The sequence below is a fragment of the Carettochelys insculpta genome, chromosome 4 (genome assembly GCF_033958435.1).
Source record: "Carettochelys insculpta isolate YL-2023 chromosome 4, ASM3395843v1, whole genome shotgun sequence".
NCBI classification, from domain to species: Eukaryota; Metazoa; Chordata; order Testudines; family Carettochelyidae; genus Carettochelys; species Carettochelys insculpta.
In genome coordinates, this window is record NC_134140.1 from 38,080,267 (window position 1) to 38,098,444 (window position 18,178).

The following is an 18,178-nucleotide window of genomic DNA, read 5'->3' on the forward strand; positions in this document are numbered from 1 at the left end:
AAACGCTCACCGAGCCAGAGTACCCAGGAAGCACTTAGAGAGGCCAGAAGAACAGTACAGCAGACAGCCAGGTGCTGTGCCAACAACCACTGGCTCCAACTGTGCAGCAACATCCATACCTGTGCCAACTTTGGTAATCTCAGAGGAATGTACGAGGGTATGAGAAAGGCATTAGGACCCATCCAGAACAAGATGGCACCTCTGAAATCCAAATCTGGTGAAGTCATTGCTGACAAAGCCAAACAAATGGAGCGCTGGGTTGAGCACTACTCCGAGCTGTACTCACACGAGAACGTTGTGGTTGACGCAGCCCTCGATGCTGTCGAGCTCCTACCAGTAATGGACGAACTGGATCAAGAACCGACTGTGGATGAACTGAAGAGAGCCATTGACAGCATTGCAGCAGGAAAGGCCCCTGGTCAGGATGGTATACCACCAGAGGTAATCAAATGTGCCACGAACACACTCCTGGAACCCCTACATGAGCTACTTTGCCTGTGCTGGAAAGAGGGTGAGGTTCCACAGGATATGCGTGACGCTAACATTGTAACGTTGTATAAGAACAAAGGAGACAGAAGCGACTGCAACAACTACCGTGGAATCTCCCTCCTAAGCGTCACTGGTAAACTGTTCGCTCGCGTCATCCTTGGCAGACTCCAGAAGATTGCTGAGAGGGTGTACCCCGAATCCCAGTGCGGATTCCGCACAGAGAGGTCTACCACTGACATGGTCTTCTCTCTAAGCCAGCTGCAGGAGAAGTGCAGGGAGCAGAGAAAGCCACTCTACATAGCCTTCATTGACCTGACCAAGGCCTTTGACTTGGTCAGCAGGGATGGTCTATTCAAACTGCTCCACAAGATAGGCTGTCCTCCACGGTTACTCAAGATGATCCAGTCATTCCACGAAGACATGAGAGGAACCATCCAATATGACGGCGCATTATCGGGTGCTTTCAGAATCAGAAGCGGCGTCAAACAAGGATGCGTGCTTGCTCCAACATTGTTTGGGATCTTCGCACTCCTCCTGAAGCATGCCTTTGGATCTTCAACAGAGGGCATCTTGCTGCACACAAGATCTGATGGGAAACTGTTTAACCTTGCAAGGCTGAAAGCTAAGTCTAAGGTGCGAGAAGTCCTCATCAGAGACATGCTGTTCGCAGACGATGCTGCTGTTGTGTCTCACAGAGAAGACGAGCTTCAAAAACTGCTGGATCCGTTCTCCAAAGTGTGCAAGGACTTTGGGCTTACCATCAGCCTAAAGAAGACAAACATACTCAGTCAGGATGTTGCTGAATCCCCATCAATCAGCATTGACAACTATACGTTAGAGGTCATCCACGAGTTCGTTTACCTCAGATCCACCATCACTGACACCCTGTTGTTGGACACTGAGCTAAATAGGAGGATCAGAAAAGCAGCCACAACTCTGTCCAGACTCGGCAAGAGAGTGTGGAATAACAACAAGCTGTACCAATGTGGAGTCTTGTACATCTAGGCAAAATGGACTAGCTCCTGGACTGCATGCCAGTTATGCTTGGGGAATCTTAAGGGGTGTGGACAAAGGTGCCTTAAATCACTTTAGTGCACCTCCCCCTCCTTCCAAATCCTAGGGTTGACAAAGCATAAGATTGGTCCACAGGCAAAGTTGAGAAGTGATTTTATTCGCTGAAGTTCCTAGAATCATAGAAGATCAGGGTTGGAAGAGACCTCAGGAGGTCATCCAGTTTAGCCCCCTGTCTGTCATATGCACATATAAAGATTATTCCCTGGTAACACCAGTTTTACATCACTATTACTCCTTATTTACACATTTAGACCCAAGGGGGTGAGTGGTTGTGAGTGCATGTATGTATTTTCCACTTCAGTGGCTGTTGAGAGGTGGGGTCTGTACCAGCAAAGGGTCGGTGATCTGCTGAATCTCCTGGCTCTGAATTAAATATGGACAGGACTCATTTATCCACCCTTCCATTACCGTACAAGCACAGCTGAACAAGTACTTGAATCACATCGGATTTTAAAAAAGTTAATAATAATTGCTGTGCAGAGACTTGGAAAGTGGCAGAAAGGGCACAGCCCATAAATAATGTAGATATACCAGGAGACACAATGTTTGTCTCTGCTACACATAATGAGGAGGTACCAATTAGTCATTACTTTCCAAAGAAACACAGTAGTGATAAAAAGGAGCATTTTGGTTTTCCCCATTAAAACTTCTAAAAAGTGCACTGACAGTTGAGACCCACCAATATCTCCAAACAGTGTGCTCAGATTTTACCAGCTAGGAAGCCGAGGAGCATAAAAAATTGTTGAACCTACTTTACAAAACAAAAGAACGATGGAAAAGGGAATTTCCAAAAACAGTCTTCAGTTCAGATGGAAAAAGTAGTTGGCAAAGCTACTTGTATAAGCAAGTCTTGCAATAGTACAAACACTGGGGAGAAAAAAATATGATGAGAATTTAGAGAACCAATCCATCTTATACTAGAAAGCTTGTGTGAAATTAAATATGATGCAGCTGCTACCATTTTATCTTTCTGTCTAAGCCACCTGTGTACATTCAGATGCTGGTAATTAAAATTAAGGTTGATGATCCGTCAGAAGGAAAAAGTTTTTGTGTGATTTAATATTCTTGGTCATATAGATAATAATTTACTTCTGTCAATGCAGGGGGAAAGGTGATGTTTACCACAGAAGTCCTTACCCTGGCTTAAATTGTGGAAGAAGTAAGGTGTCATACGGGCTTTTTGCCTTGAGATTAATTTCATCCTGGTGGAGTGGGGGCGGGGGAGAAGCATAGTTCATGAGACTAAGTAGTAACATAAAAGAATTGATTATTTACCTTGTGAACAAATTGGAAGGTTGTAGGGGTCCCCCATCTGGTGCAGATACAGTCATTGAGTGGAGTATGTTGGGACAGCAGTGTGAGCGCCAAGGGTGAGTAGGAGCATTAGAAGACCCTACTGCACTTTCTTTACTGTGGGGCCATAGCAGTCGGAAATTCTGCATCTGGTTTGGGTACATCTGGAGCAGCTTTATCGTGTTGTTTCACAATGCTAGCAATCACTGGGTATTGAAAATGGAGACAGCTAAAACACAAAAGCCCATAATGATATGTTGCTGTGTTTGTCAGGCATTTGGAGATCTCTTGTGTCAATTTGCCCATGTAATCTCATTACAAATGCATCAGGAACAACTCCAAAGTTAAAGATATATTCCTATTTTTCCATTAAAAGAGTTTAAGTCCTCTTGTTACCCATTAGAATATGTTTGTCATAAAAATTTCACTGCTGACATCTAGGATGAAATTTTAGCTTTTTAGTAGTAAAAATGACTGCTTTCTGTGATATTTCAACTCGTGTCTAATTTTTCCCCTGGTCACTATAATTCTTAAATGGCCTTTAAAAAAGAAAACTTCAAACTTTAGGTAGATCTAGAGCTAAGCAAGAACTTATGGTGCAAGAAGGTGAAATCAAGCTATGAGCTTTATTCATAAATGTTTGTATCTTTTTCACTGGAGTCAGTGCAGAAATACGATTCTTCATGTATCTGTCAATGCTGATGCCACAGTTGGAATTTGCACTGGTGTTCCTACAGAAGGTTGAGGCTAAAAGGAAGAGCCAAGAGGAAGTCAGACATGGCTCCTAGCATAGAATCACTCCTCCAAGGATAGGCCTTCTGTGTCCTTTGCTAAGAGAGTGGTGCTAGACAAATAGACACCACTAGCATTGACACCAATCAAGCTTGGTGTTTAGTACAGAACCAATTTATGCTCTCATAGAAACGTTGAGATCCTTCACAGGGACATCATCTCTGCCAATGCCATATTAGTCTCTGGGATCACATTAAGATATAATTCCTTGGCAGTTTCATGTAGAGAATACTATATCTCATCACTTGTCTTTCTCCACTGACTTTGGACTCTTCCTTCTGAGTGTTAAATAGAGAGGTCTCACTGGTACCATCTGAGCATGATCCTAGAGCCAGTACTAGAGACTCCTCATGTGTGATGTCACTACAGAGAAGCAGAAATAGCACTGGGCTGACCAGTCACATTTATTGGCCCATAGTGACTCTGCCAAGAACCATCACTGCAAGTATCCTGCAGAAAATCCCCGTCTTTACATTAAGATGAGATGGGGCTCTACAGTGGTGTCACTATGCAGACCACCGACTCCTGAGCCAGTGATCAATAACCCAAAACTGAATGGAACAAGAGCACAATCATTGTCCACCAAAGAGTCACTATTGTCACCTGACCATCCCTGTCACCAGCATTTGATGACTTCAAAGCATTTCAGGATCTCCTACTTGACGTAAGAGACCCTATATATCCAAACAATGTTGATACAAGGGAAACCACTCAAACTCTTTGACATTGTGACAGCACCAGTCCAACCAGAATTGTAATTTTGATAAATAAAAGCACACTGCAAACAACCAAAGGGCTTCAGCAAATCCCACTTGCCACCCAGCTTACATCTTAAAGGGTAGAGAAACAGTATCAGATGCCTTCATAAAACTTAGACCACTTTTAGTTCCACCCAAAACTAGGATCATTAATAGTTACAAAAGACACACTCTGTGCGAGGAGAAAAGATTCTTCACGTATCAGTCTTTCCAAGAGATTGCTTTATATATATATATATATATATATATATATATATATATATATATATATATATATATATATATTGGCAGGATCAAATCTTTAACAGTATTTCCCGATTTATTGCCTTAGTCAACAGTCTTAAAGGCTAACCTTTCTCTTTGGGGTTAATACCTAAATGGATCTGAAAAAGTGGATCTTTGCCCACGAAAGCTTATGCTCCAAAATATCTGTTAGTCTCTAAGGTGCCAAAGGACTTCTTGTTGTTTGTAAAGATACAGACTAACACGGCTACCCTTCTGATAAAAGGATAATGCTGGGTTGTCAGCTGGCTGGGATTGTGCTTCTCCTGCTGAATATCAAGTCCACCAGTAAGATCCCTCCCTGGGTTCAGAAATGTGCTTATATAAGAAATCTGTCACTCAATGGCCTTTGTGAAACACAATGGCTGTGGCCACACTTGGGCAAAACTTCAATTAGCATTAGGACGCTTCCAGCCACGGCACTTCAAAAGTGCCGCTTTCGAAAGCACGCGGCTCGGTGAGGGACCCCTCTCCTTTCAAAATCCCCTTATTCCCCTCTGCTTGGAGGAATAAGGGGATTTTGAAAGGAGCGGGGTTTTTTCAAAAAGGACCCCTGCGTAGCCACGCTGAGCCGCATACTTTCGAAAGCGGTGCTTACAAAGTGCCGCATCCGGAAGCGTCCTAATGCTAATGAGGCACTGAACTGAATATGCTTATGAGGTGCTGAATTTGCATGGCCATTTTGAAGTTTTGGCCAAGTGTGGCCACAGCCTATGTTTTGGAGTTGCCTGTCTGATCAGGAGAGCAGTAATAAAATCACTCTTGCACTGATGCAGCTGAAATTCCTTACTCCCACCTTCCTGCAGGGATACTCCTTGTCATTCACTCACAGTGGAATCCACACTGACAAATACTCAAAGAAGAAGGAACATATATTTACTCAACAGTAACTGTGATTATTTGAGGTGTTTCATTCAATTGAGGCCAACAGCATGACATAGTTTAGACAGCCTCTGCTTCAAATAGCAAATTATGAATGAAATTAGGGAGGGTTGGAGGCATTCTGCCCTTTATACCCTCGCACAAAAGCATAAGGGAAACAGGGTGCAAGTGACAGGCATTGCTATTAAAAATCTGATCTGGGTACTACACTGACTACAACATCTCAAAGGACCACAGTTACTGGTGAAGATATCATCATATGTTGATATCTGAGAACTTATAAGTAGATATCATTGATCTCCAATAAAATGTATCTTCTTGAAGAGTCATAGTATCTAAATCAACATAAATTCAAAGTCATTTCCAGTCCTTTTTAATGGAAGTCCTAACCTTTTGTGTTTTGCACAAAGGTGAGCTATATCAGCAGCCTTAACTCCATGCACTCCTAAATTGATGACAGTCAGGTTTTTTTTTCGAAGTGTATAAAAATGTAATACTTTGGTTTTCTTAAGATCAGTATTATCCTAATCCAGTAGTGCACCATACCCTAGTTAAATGTTGCTTGACATCTTGTGGTTGATTATCATAAGGGCCACAGTCAACAGCATGTACATGTCTAGAATTTTCTATTTTTAATACGTACTGAATTAATTAAAATCAACATCCTTTAATTGTTCTACCTGTTGCACCTCCCAGGTCTGGCATGGTCAGGACCTGATGGGTCATGAATGATAGAATTTGCTGTAGGGGAGGTCCAGGGATCCAGCCCCTGCCCCATGCTCACAGGGCTGCCACAGGGCTCCAGCAAGGAGGACTCTGGTGGGGCTAGGCAGGGGTTCAGGTGCCAGTCCTGACCATGCTGCTGGATGCTGCTGCTACTCTATCCACAACCCCTGCACTGTGGATTCTGGTCTAGCCCCAGTACTCTCTGGTCCTGCAACATTCATGGTCTGTCAGGAACATGGATGTTGCTCGATGAGTGAATACCAGGTTTAAGAGGTCAATGTGCATTTCTTTTTACCAGGAAAGTACTCCATGAAGCAAGGTACACTGAAAATTTATAATGCATTTTACTTAGAAGATCTGATTCTTAGATTCTGATTCTTCTAAGAATTAGAGCTGTGTATTAGGAATTTATAATATGTAGTTCAGAATTTAAAATGAAGTTCAGAATTCTAAAATCTGCATTGTCTGTAAAAGTGTAATAAATGCTTCAAAATGCCTATTAACTTGCACATCATTCTCGGGGAGAGGATTTTACTGGAATTATTTCGCACTCATTTAAAGTCAATGGAATAGGCTAAATGGGCTGTACTGAACTGAATATAATGTGTGTTAATTTTGTCTCAGCTAATTCCTACTTAGAATGGCACTAGAGAAGAATAGCAACATTAAAACCTGAATGCTTTTTAAAAAGTTAATTTTTCATAATTCACAAAAAATCGATCATATTTTAAATGTAGAACATAACTAGTAATAGCCATGCTCAGGGCTTTCAATCTTTTCTATACCACATTTTCTTTTTCATCTTCTCTAGGATCTCCTCTCTGTTTGAGCAGACCTACCCCAGAACGTTATTCATTTCTCAATATGGGAAGGGCAGGGAGGTCTCAAACGCCTGACGTGTATTCGCTTCTTCTTGGTGGAAAATGCCTTGCAACTCATTAAATGCATCACAAGGCCCCAAAACCAATAAACAATAATTTACATGTGAGAAAGGAAACAGACTATTCATTTTTAAAGGAACAATAAGGTTATTCTGGATCTTGTGATAATGAGAAATCAGCATGAGTCAGATTTTATTTGCAAAAAGGGCCCCTAAGGAGGTGGGGCAGAGTCTGAGGGATGACAAAAATCACAAAGCACACCTCTTGCACCACATTCTTGATTTACTATAACCTTATTCATGCCCTCCAATAACTGATGGTCACACGTCTGATGAGTAGCTCCATGGAAGTGGATACTGGGGCCAGATACTGCAAGGTGACTGATAATTATCTCCATGAGGTTCAGAACACTCCCAAATTGTAATTGAGAGCCTTTAGCACATCGTAGGAAGGATCAGATCTTTAGGATATTTCTACACTGGAGCAGAGAGCCTTCTTCCTAGCGTAAGCAGACAGGTGCACTCTAACGAGCATGCTAAAGATGGCAGTGTGCTGGAGGTAGCATGGGTGGTGGCTCAGGCTAAACTGCTTGGCTGCATCTACACTAGAAGCATCTGTCTACAGAAGTTACTGTTGGAAGAAATGTTCCAACAAAATATCTGTCAACAAATTGTGTCTACACATAAAAGTGGATTGATCTTTTGATCCGCTCTGTTGACAAAAGGGCCTTCTGAAGGATTTACAGGCTCTTTTGTTGACAATTTCTGTCAACAAAACACATTTTGTGTGTAGGTGCTCCATGCGTTTTGTTGACAAAACCTCAGTTTTATCAGCAAAACTCTTTAGTATAGCTGTAGCCCTTGTGTACATGCCCTGGTCATTTGGGCAAGATTTACAGGGGAAGAGATAGCTCAGTGGTTTGAGCATGGGTCTGCTAAACTCCCAGTTGTGAGCTGAATCTTTGAGGGGGCCATTTAGGGACCTAGGGCAAACAGATTAAAAAAAAATCTGTCAGGTATGGTGATAGGTCCTTCTGAGAGGGCAGGGCACTGGATGCAATGACCTCTGAAGGTCCCTTCCAGTTCTATGAGATAGGTACATTTACTCTTACATAAGTTCAAGCTGCTGCCTGTGTTACACCAACTACATTACTATTTTTAGAGTAGTAGCTACAGCAGAGCTTGCATATGTCTGTCGATACATGCTGAGAAGTACATTCCCGCCTGCAGTTCAGTTGTACCCTGATATGATCACCCAGTATCTCTTCCAGATAACTACTGCTTTGACAGATTATATCCATTTTGCAGAACAGTATCTAAGTCTGAATACAGAAATAACTTTTTTCCTAGCAAAATAAGAATATCTGCATAGTGGCAAGGTTTATTATCATTTATTTGTGGTGGGGTAGCTGCCAGGATGCTCAGACATGAACCAGGACCCTATTAGAATAGTCACTGTGGAAAAAAAGATGATCCCTGCCCCCAAAGAGCTTCCAGTCAAAGTAATGAGCTGAGAAGACATCTTAGGGGATTGGTAAAACAGTTGTGAAGTCAGTTCGGATTTAGCTAGTGCATGCTACCATCACTGCTTGAACCCCACTCTGGACAAAGCCTTTAACAGTACTGAAAGACCTATTCTCACATGTCCATATGCTAATCCTCATACAAAAAATAAAGGGCCAGTTTCCTGGCTGATGAAAATCAGCAAAGCTACATGTTTATGTATTAAAATAAATGGAGCTGCACCAGTTTACATCATCCTGCATTCTCTCAACCTTTTGCAGTTTTTGGTACCTGTATCTCCATTTATGTCTTTTCTGTACTCAGTGTTCTATCTTGATATATTTCACTGTTTACCATGGGAATAAATGTGACTTAGTGTGAATTATCCCTCCTCGTCTGTTATCTGACATAGGATGTTCCACTGCTGCATGTTACGATACACATTTTTCAAGGCAGGATATAACCATAGGACATGCTTATTTATATATAATCCTGACTGTGAAGCAGAATACATTCTTCTTGCCAGAAACAGATACGTGTGTATATTTTATGCACCGTTAGGCTATGGTTACACTCGTGAGCTTTGCCAACAAAACAATTTGTCGACAGACCTCAGCACTTTTGCTGTCAGTGTTCTCTTTCTCACCCATGAGCCACAATGCTGCTGTCAAGAGATTCTGTCAACAAAAAAGCTCTGTGGTTGCTCTGAACGGGGTCCTCTCTGAACAGACAGGGCATCTAGAACAATGGGCAGCCCTGTCTGCTGTGCTTCCGAGTGTCTGTTTTGTCAAAAGAGCAGGCCGGTCACTCTGTTGACAGAGTGGACCGCTCTCCCAATTGGCTTTGGTGTGTGGCCGCACTCTGTCAACTGAAGTTTTGTCCAGAAGTCTTTTCCGACAGTGCCTTCGGTCAAAAAGAGTGCTGTAGTGTAACCTTAGACTTACAGTTTTGTCTACAGTTTCTTTCTCTCTTGTCTTAAATGTTAGGCTTTTTAATTAATTTAATATTACTTAGCATAGTTTCAGGCATTCACTGTTGTGGCGTGTTCAACCAAATGATCAAGAAGTTAAGAGGAGCATTGGTTAGGACAGACACATTGAACCTCAGTACTGCAGGACTGTCTTCCTTTTTCTATGGACAGTGTCCTGTTCCTACTTGTAAACAGGAGCACTTTGTTAGTTATTTCAGCAGAAACTGGACTGCAGCCTTTTTCTTCATTTCTGGAGTTCGGCTAGGAAAATGCACTTCTGTTCAATCTTGCTCCACTAAGTTTTCTGTATGAAATGGTGGATTTATCCAATGTCAGGTCAATGAAGTGATCTGTGACTCAGACTGCAGAATTCTTGAGTCATTGATCACACCAAATTGCTCCCAGCTATTCTGTACCTTTAGTATTGTATTGTGTCACATATCACCACTCTTCACCAAGCTTGGGATTTGGAATGACTCTTCTCCTCACCTATATCCCTTCTCCCTCACTGTGGAAGCTCATTCAATGTCTCTCTGTGGCTGTTGCCCTCATCTCAGGTTACATTGACTTACCTTGTGGAGATTATACACACACTAATCTAAAAAGCTGCTGTTTTGCTGCAGCCCTCAGAAGGAGGCATGAAAGTGGCAGTACAAAAGAAATATGCTGTGCAACACTGGTTCAGATGCTCTCCACTGCATTGCTCAGCTGCTCCTGCCATCCTCTTTAAACACAGTACTTCACCTGCATAAGTGTAAAGTTGTCATTATAAATGTGAATATGAAAGCAAGCTCAAGGGGGAAGGAGAAAAGTTAAGAAGTATTGTGTTACAGAATATGTGAACGCTGACTGACTTCCTACATTTCAGTTCAGTGTGTCAACCCTGCTTCAGAGCTAGAATTGTTATTTAAAAATAACAGGGATGGAATCATAACTAAGTTACTCTTCCTTGCCACAGAGTAACCTCAGCATAAGCATAAATTTGCTATTATCAGATTTCTAGTTTGTGCTTTGAAAAGCATTTGAAAATTTCAACCCTTTCATTTTCATTCACTGCAGAGGAATTTCACTGTATTGGCAACTTAAACTTATACATCATACTGGAACCTTATTTTGTAGAACAGACTTTGGCTGTGTCGAAACTACTCCCCAGCTTTGAAGGGGGCGTGGTAATTAGGGTGTTGAGAGATTACTAATGAAGTGCTGCAATGCGTATGCAGCACTTCATTAGGCTAAATCTCCTCTGTGGCAACTTCAAAGTGTGACACTCGAAGTGCCGGCTTGTGTGTAGCTGCAGTTCAGCCGTGGGCCCTTCAAAGTGCCCACACCTTTTTGAAGTCCCTTTAATCCTCAGAATTAAAGGAGTAAAAGGACTTGAAGTAATGTGTGCACTTTGAAATACCTGTGGCTGACCCACGGCTACACATAAGCTGGCATTTCGAAGTTTCATACTTCAAAGTTGCTGCAGGGGAGATTTAGCCAAATGAATTATCAAATATGTCTAGATGGTGGAAATATCCTGTGAGTTCTGTCAATGTAATGAGACTAGCGATCCTTCTTAGAATTACTTATCCTTAAGTTTCCATATAGAAACGTGCTTGTGTTTGAGAGTGTTCTGAAATGGTCTCAAAAAGCCATGGTAGACAAATAGAAGATATATCTGTGTTTGGCATCCATTTGAAGCTGTTTAAAGTCCAACGGACTGAGAAAATGCAGTAGTAGATGTGACTCTCTATAGTGCTAAAATGACGACAGCTACCTATTCAGGTGTAAAATTATGAGGACAAAACACTTTCCCATTACTTAAATACCAAGCTATGTGAGCAAACAGTTAATAGCAAATGAGACACAGTGGCTGTGTCTACACTTTCATTCCTCTTTCGAAAGAGGTATGCAAATGAGGGAAATCAAAAATGCAAACAAAGTGAAGATTTGCATATGGCACCTCATTTGCATATTCATATTTCAAAATAGCTTCTTTCAAAAGAAGAAAACCAGTGTAAACACTGCTCTTTCCAAAGTAAATCCTGTCTTCAAAAGAATCCTTCTTTACTTTTTTTAACGGGAACTACGAAGTAAGGGAAAATGTTTTGGCTACTCTCCGTTATCTACTTTGATGTACTGCCTAACGTCAAAGTTAACTTCAAGGTTAGTTCCTAGTGTAGATGCACCCTAGGTAATCTAACTTATGAAATGGAATAAAAATGATCCAAACAATTCACAGTATAGAATATTAGGGGCCTTACTCTACCAACTACTTTAACACCTGTGGGAAGGGTTCTGAAATTCCTGTGAGGTTCAACAAGCTGGTTTGCTGCAGAATGCTCCTTTTAAGCAGGAGGGTCTTCAGCTCTCGTGGTAAGGCAAGGGATGGAACCATCAATATCCAGCTAGCCGAGATTCCTCAGGAAAAAAGAAGCTGAGATTACACAGTGCCAGGGGCACCTACACAAAAGCTCTAACCCTCACTCTTGCTGTGTCCCTTCCTCCCACATAAGAAATAGTGGCTCTTTGCTCTGTGGTTTATTTGCCCTCTTTTTTACCTTTCATCTCTTCTGATAGTGGACATACTGTAGAGCTATGAGTAAAACTGACTCAATATCAATAAGTGTAACCACACTTACAAAATGTGAAGGTTTGCCATGAGACTGCCACAGGTCTGTTCATGCCATTTTTTCTTATATGAACAGCAACAAACATGTTTATAGTCTGCACTGATTTACATGTAACAGGATTCCCATTTATTAATTTATATGCATAATCCTACCTAGCTACCTACATTCTTAACATTAGCACTTACATATTACTTTGCAACTTCACAGCATGTCTCAGTTAAACCACAGGATGCACCTTTAAACTTGCGTGGAGTCTCACTCATTGCTTTGCAGGATTATAGCTCTTGCTCGTATTAATGTTGGCACAGTGCTTTGTAGATCCAAGAGATAATGTCAAAATGAGTGTGAAGGTAACAGCTAGGTGAAATTACATGCACACACGCATGCACGCATGCACACAAAGTGCCTTGTGCAAAGATTAGAGATTAAAATACAGTCTATTTTTCTAGTATTATGGGGTTTGTTTGTAACATAAAAATGCATTTTATTCATTGCAAACTAAATTATTAGTGTTTGTTACCACTGATAACAATATTTCATACACCTAATGTCTATTAACTGGCATTAAAATGAACTAAGATATGTAGTATGTTCCAACAGAAGGTAGATTCATAGCTTTTATATCTTTTCCTAATTCCCAGTCTACACTTAATGTTTTCTAAATGTGACGAGAACTCACCCACTTCTTGGAATACTCCTTGAGTGTCTGAGTTCAGTATGTAAACTTTTATAGCGACAATTACTTCTTCTGTAACATCTGACATATTGAATGAACACAAATCCGCAATGATCAACATTTGAATGGTCCCAGTGGAAGCATCTGGTTTCAGCTGTGCCAGTGCTACTTTAAAGGCTTTATAAAGTTAGTAAGCAGTACACCCAATTTCAAGACATTAAATTTTATGGCAAAAGAGATAGAAGAGACTGAACATTTCTGTTTCTGTTCTCTTTCTTACATGGACTGGCTTCCCAAAGCACAGACATTGATTTTAAAATGGTTATATGCATGTTTGTGCTACCAGCAGCCTCAAAAATACAAAATTAAACATTTGTTTTGTAAATCTTGTGTAGTTTCTCTCTTACCTTCTTATCTGACATACTGGGTTTTTTTGAACGAGCATTAGTGCCAGATTATATGAAAGTACTTGATAGTGTTGCAAGTTGAAAAATATTTGGCATTCCTCATGCAATGTCAAGGACTACAAATAGTTTATTTTAAATTATTTAAAACTTCCAAGTTTTATGATCAAGTAGTCAATGTTAAGATATTAGTATGTTTTAAGTCATGTTTTGAGAATCACTTGTTCAAAGACCTAACTTCTCAGTGACATTCAGAATCTTTTCTCTTGCAGCCATTTCGTAGAGTGACGTTTTCTGTTGTGAGTCAGCCTCAGGACCCACATCAAGGGTCATTGCAGAGTTGCTATGACAGCGGTCTGGAGGAGTCAGAAACACCAAGCAGTAAGAGTTCATCAGGGCCAAGACTGGGTGCCCTTCCACTCCCAGAGGACAACTACGAAAGGACTACGCCGGATGGCAGTGTTGGTGAGGCAGAGCATATGGAAAATGGTAGGGGCAAACACAACATTCACACACATAATCACACTAGTGAGCCATAATAATTAGACTTGTGGAAAGGTCAGTCCAAAATAATAAAATAAAATAGCGTAAATTATAACTATTTTATTTTAAATGGTAATATTTGTTAAAAATGCAGCTATACAAAATAATGGAACATAACTATACCAATAAAATAAACAGTGACTTTTTTACATTATTTTAAATGTAACTGCAGAAACAGTTAAATAATTTTAAACAAATCAGTACAGGGATGGGTTGAAGGAAATTAAATTGCATACACTTCTTTTTATTATTTTTAACAAAAGGAACTGATAAGGGATATGCATTCTCTTTTCTACTTCCATTTTTTATTTGTCATACAACCATTGCTTATGACATTTTTCTGAAATTGAATTTGTGCAGCATGGGCGTCAAGACAATAGGAATTAAAAATCTCCTTCTAGAGTCTTCCCTTACCCCCCCCAATATTATTCAGCTTTTTTTCAAAACAGTATTGAGGTTTCTACTCCATGCTGAAATATTTAAAATGGAAAGTACTATTTTCTTTTTTCCTCCATGGTGTATTGTGAAAAAAATATTTTTAGAACATAAAAAAATCCATAATTTAAATTGTATGTGAGGATTGGGTAGGGAATACAACCTTCTGAGTAATTGCTCAGTAATTACAAACTTATGGAATTAAATACTTAATAATTTGCAATTTTCTTTTGTGCCTACAGTTAGGTAGAAAATAGTGACCTTCAAAATAGTTTTTTATAATATAGCTTAAATAATTTTCAGTTCCACAGTTATTGACCCTTATCTAAATATCATTGAAATCAATGTGCGTTGACCTCAGTGGGCTTTGGATGGTACACACAAACTCTGTAGTAGACTACTGCATGTCAAAGAGTACACTGTGCTGATGTGTGAAATGATCAGTTTGCTAATCAAGTTTGTATGGTTGCGTAGGTTAGGAGGATGGAGTCTCATCAGTTCCTTAAACACAGTGTAGGTTTGGGCTGGCATTTTGGATGACCTTCAAAAGTTCTGGTCAGCAGTTAAAATTGTTCTTGTTGTTTTTTCCCCTAAAATAGACACATTGACCCAATAAAAGTAGATCATTTTCTGTGGTCAGGAAATTGAGAAATCTAATGTATATGATGTGAAAGAACTGAAGAAGTCTGCATTTGTTGAAGGTCTGCATTTCAACAATGCACGACTATTTCAAGTCATACAGATTAATGAGCACCCCCCCACCCCAAGTGTAAACAATAATCATCCTAAATTCAGTTTTCATTTGCCAAAATGTACTTGTGTGTGTATTTAAATTTTCTTTTTAGAAGCTAGAAAAACTGAAAGCTCTTGGGAGCCTGCGTCCTACGTTGTAATTTATTTTTAATTTTTTTTTAGTTTAAGGGTGAAATATACTGCTTAGGAAAATGAGGTTAAAGCATGGGCTGTATCCAGATAGATGCAGTGCAGTGAAGTAAAGTATTTTGTAACTTTTATTGGACAAGTTCAAAGTGCTTCAAGGACCCAATATTGTACAAAGTCATATATAAATGCAGAGTCTGTGATGAACTTTAGGACTGTGATTTATCCTAACTTTTTATATGTTCTTCAATAGAAAACAAATGTGGCTTTATCTAAATTTATTCACATATCAGAAAATCCAACATACAGTGGATCCTAGATTGCTTAAATTTTGGATATTCGTGGGCCAATTTCCACTCTACTTTATTAAATGGTAAACTTAAAACAATGAAACTCAGCTATTTTGGGGGGGATGAAAGTAACTTTTCTTTGTTAACATTACATTCAGATCCTTTGAAGTTAGATTTCATAATAAGCGGAAGCACAGCCAGATCAAACTACCAACAGAACATATTGTGCCATGAGTACCCCCAAAACAAGAATAGCAGGTTAGACGTCTCAAATTATGTAACACAAAGATTGCAGACAGTAAGGAAGATTTTTTTTATCATATTCCCAAAATCTTGAACTGAACCCCATGAGAGCTGGGTGACAGTGCAATGAAAATTATACTTTACTGTCTTTTGAATTCTGCTGTCAGTTTTAAAAAACAGGCTTTAGACTGTGGCATGTCATATGCCTCCAGTAATTTTTGTTAGCATTAGTCAATAGGTGATGACAGAACAAGATGCAATGCACTTTTGATCCTCTGTAAATGTAGCATTTGACATTTGAGTGAGTGCTTTCTCTGATCCAGATTTCAAGATGACTTGTCGAGCTATATAGTATAATTGTATTGCTCAAATTCCGGTAATTTAATCTTCAATATTAATGGACCATTCTGACATAAATAGAATTGGAATTGAAACTTGTCAAGTATTCATTTGTCATATTTAATTGGAATCTTGGTAATCTGCACTGTTTTGGTTGGTTAGTTTTTAATCAGGATTTGTATTGGATTTTCATTTGGATTTTCCATGAAATAACCCTTTGAAATTTATATTAGTTTTTAATTCTTATTATTTAAAATATTTACTATTTAATTTCAATTGGTTCAAAACAATGCACTTATAACTAATTACTTTGGATTTACTTTCATTTTAAAGTTTGTAAAGATAGTTTTCAGCACATAATGAAAAAACTTCTGATACCTTTGTTGCATTCACTATACAATATAGAAACACTAATGAAAACAAGGCATCTTTCATGTTTCAGCAAACAGAAGAAGGCTTAAGCTACTGCAGCCAGAGTAAATACTGATAATGAAATGCAACTTCCCAAATTTGTTCATTAGATTTCTCTTTCTACTTTTTTATGGGCTAGTATAAAATAGATAATTGAAACAACAGAACAAGTGGGTTATTTTTCTTTATAATGTGTTGAACAGTGCACTACCAGTTTACACGAATGTCAGATGTAAATTGAGGTTTTGTTCATATTATTAGAATTAGTGTCAAATCTGGCAGGAGGGGGTGAAGAAGAAATGTTACCAGACTAACTGTGAAAACAAGTATGAAAAGCTCTGCTAATTTGTAAGATCTGCAGAACCAGAAGTATCTGCTGAGTCTTTCTCCTGTCCTTGTAGTTTTCCTTACAAGGAGACCCTACTCATTTGTGCAGTCTTGCCCATTGTTTCCCTAATGTGGCCATTAAAAAGGCATTACCTTGACAGAAATGGCATACTGCTTTTCTTAAGAGGAGGCATTTTTATAGTTTGATTTTTATATTGTTAATATAGCCACTTGTCCTACTGGATCAGGTTCCTGATCTATCAAGCATAGTATTCTGTTTTCTGACAGTGATCACTAAGTATTAGATACTTCATAGGCATGTGCAGATTTTTTTAAAATAAAATCACATAATATAAACTAGTGGAATAGCCTTCTCCTGATCTCTGTTTGACCTTGGCTACATTAGAAATTTGGGATGGTTTCAGGACATCGGTGAAGGGTGTGAAAAATCTACCAAACTGAGTAGCATAATTAAGCTGAGCTAATTCCCCATGTTGACAGTGCCAGGTAAATTGAGCATATATTTTTCCTGTCAACCTAGACAACGCTTCTCAGGGAGGTAGGAGAACTGATCTCATCAGTGTGGCCGTTTCCACACAGGCCACTTCCTTTGGAAGTGGCATGCTAATACACCGAGCGAAAGATACGAATGAGGCGTGGATGAAAATTCCCTGTGCCTCATTAGCATAACATCACGTGATTTGGAGTGCACAAGACCATTCTTTCGGACTCCAAAACACCATGTAGAAGCGCAGCCCCTAAGGGCACTTCCGGAAGGAAGTCCTTCTTCCGGAGGCCCCTTCTTCCTGAAAATTTTTTGGGAAGAAGGGGCCTCCGGAAGAAGGACTTCTTTCCAGAAGCTCCCCCCGGGGCCATGATTCTACACGGCATTTTGGAGTCCAGAAGAATGGTCTTCCAGACTCTAAATCACATGACGTTATGCTAATGAGGTGCGGGGAATTTGCATCCGTGCCTCTTTAGCATCTTTCGCTCTGTGTATTAGCATGCCACTTCCGAAGGAAGTAGCCTGTGTAGAAATGGCCTGTAGGTTGTGTGTATACTGTAGCTTTTTAAGTGAGGACAAGCCCATGGGTTGTGGTCTGCTTATCTTTGAATCCTGAAAGGTTACATTTTCTCAAAGATGATTAATCCTGCCTCATTTAGTTACAATTGTTGTCATTATGCACACATGCAGCTTTATGAATTCTGCTAATTTTATTGGCCTTATTGATCTCATGTGGCAGTATGGTTTACAAGTTTAGTGTCAGTTGTGTATAAAATGTTCATTTTTATCAATTTTTATGTTAATTTTCTTTTAATCATACTGAATATTCCATTGTTCTTGTTTTATGACAGAGTGCTCAGTT

The 18,178-nt window shown here is 39.7% G+C and overlaps 1 protein-coding gene across 10 annotated transcripts in view; it reads left to right on the forward strand.

Annotated features, from left to right (window-relative positions):
• The window catches only part of PCDH7 (protocadherin 7), a 416,058-nt gene that overhangs the window by 181,246 nt on the left and 216,634 nt on the right, over positions 1-18,178 (forward strand). For 4 of the 10 annotated variants that reach the window (XM_074992575.1, XM_074992576.1, XM_074992579.1 and 1 more), the window contains exon 2: positions 13,617-13,833. In XM_074992575.1, the coding sequence (XP_074848676.1) occupies positions 13,617-13,833 (217 nt within the window). Of the gene's footprint in view, positions 1-13,616; positions 13,834-18,178 lie in introns of those variants that run through there. The other 6 variants (XM_074992577.1, XM_074992580.1, XM_074992578.1 and 3 more) reach the window with 4 other exon arrangements.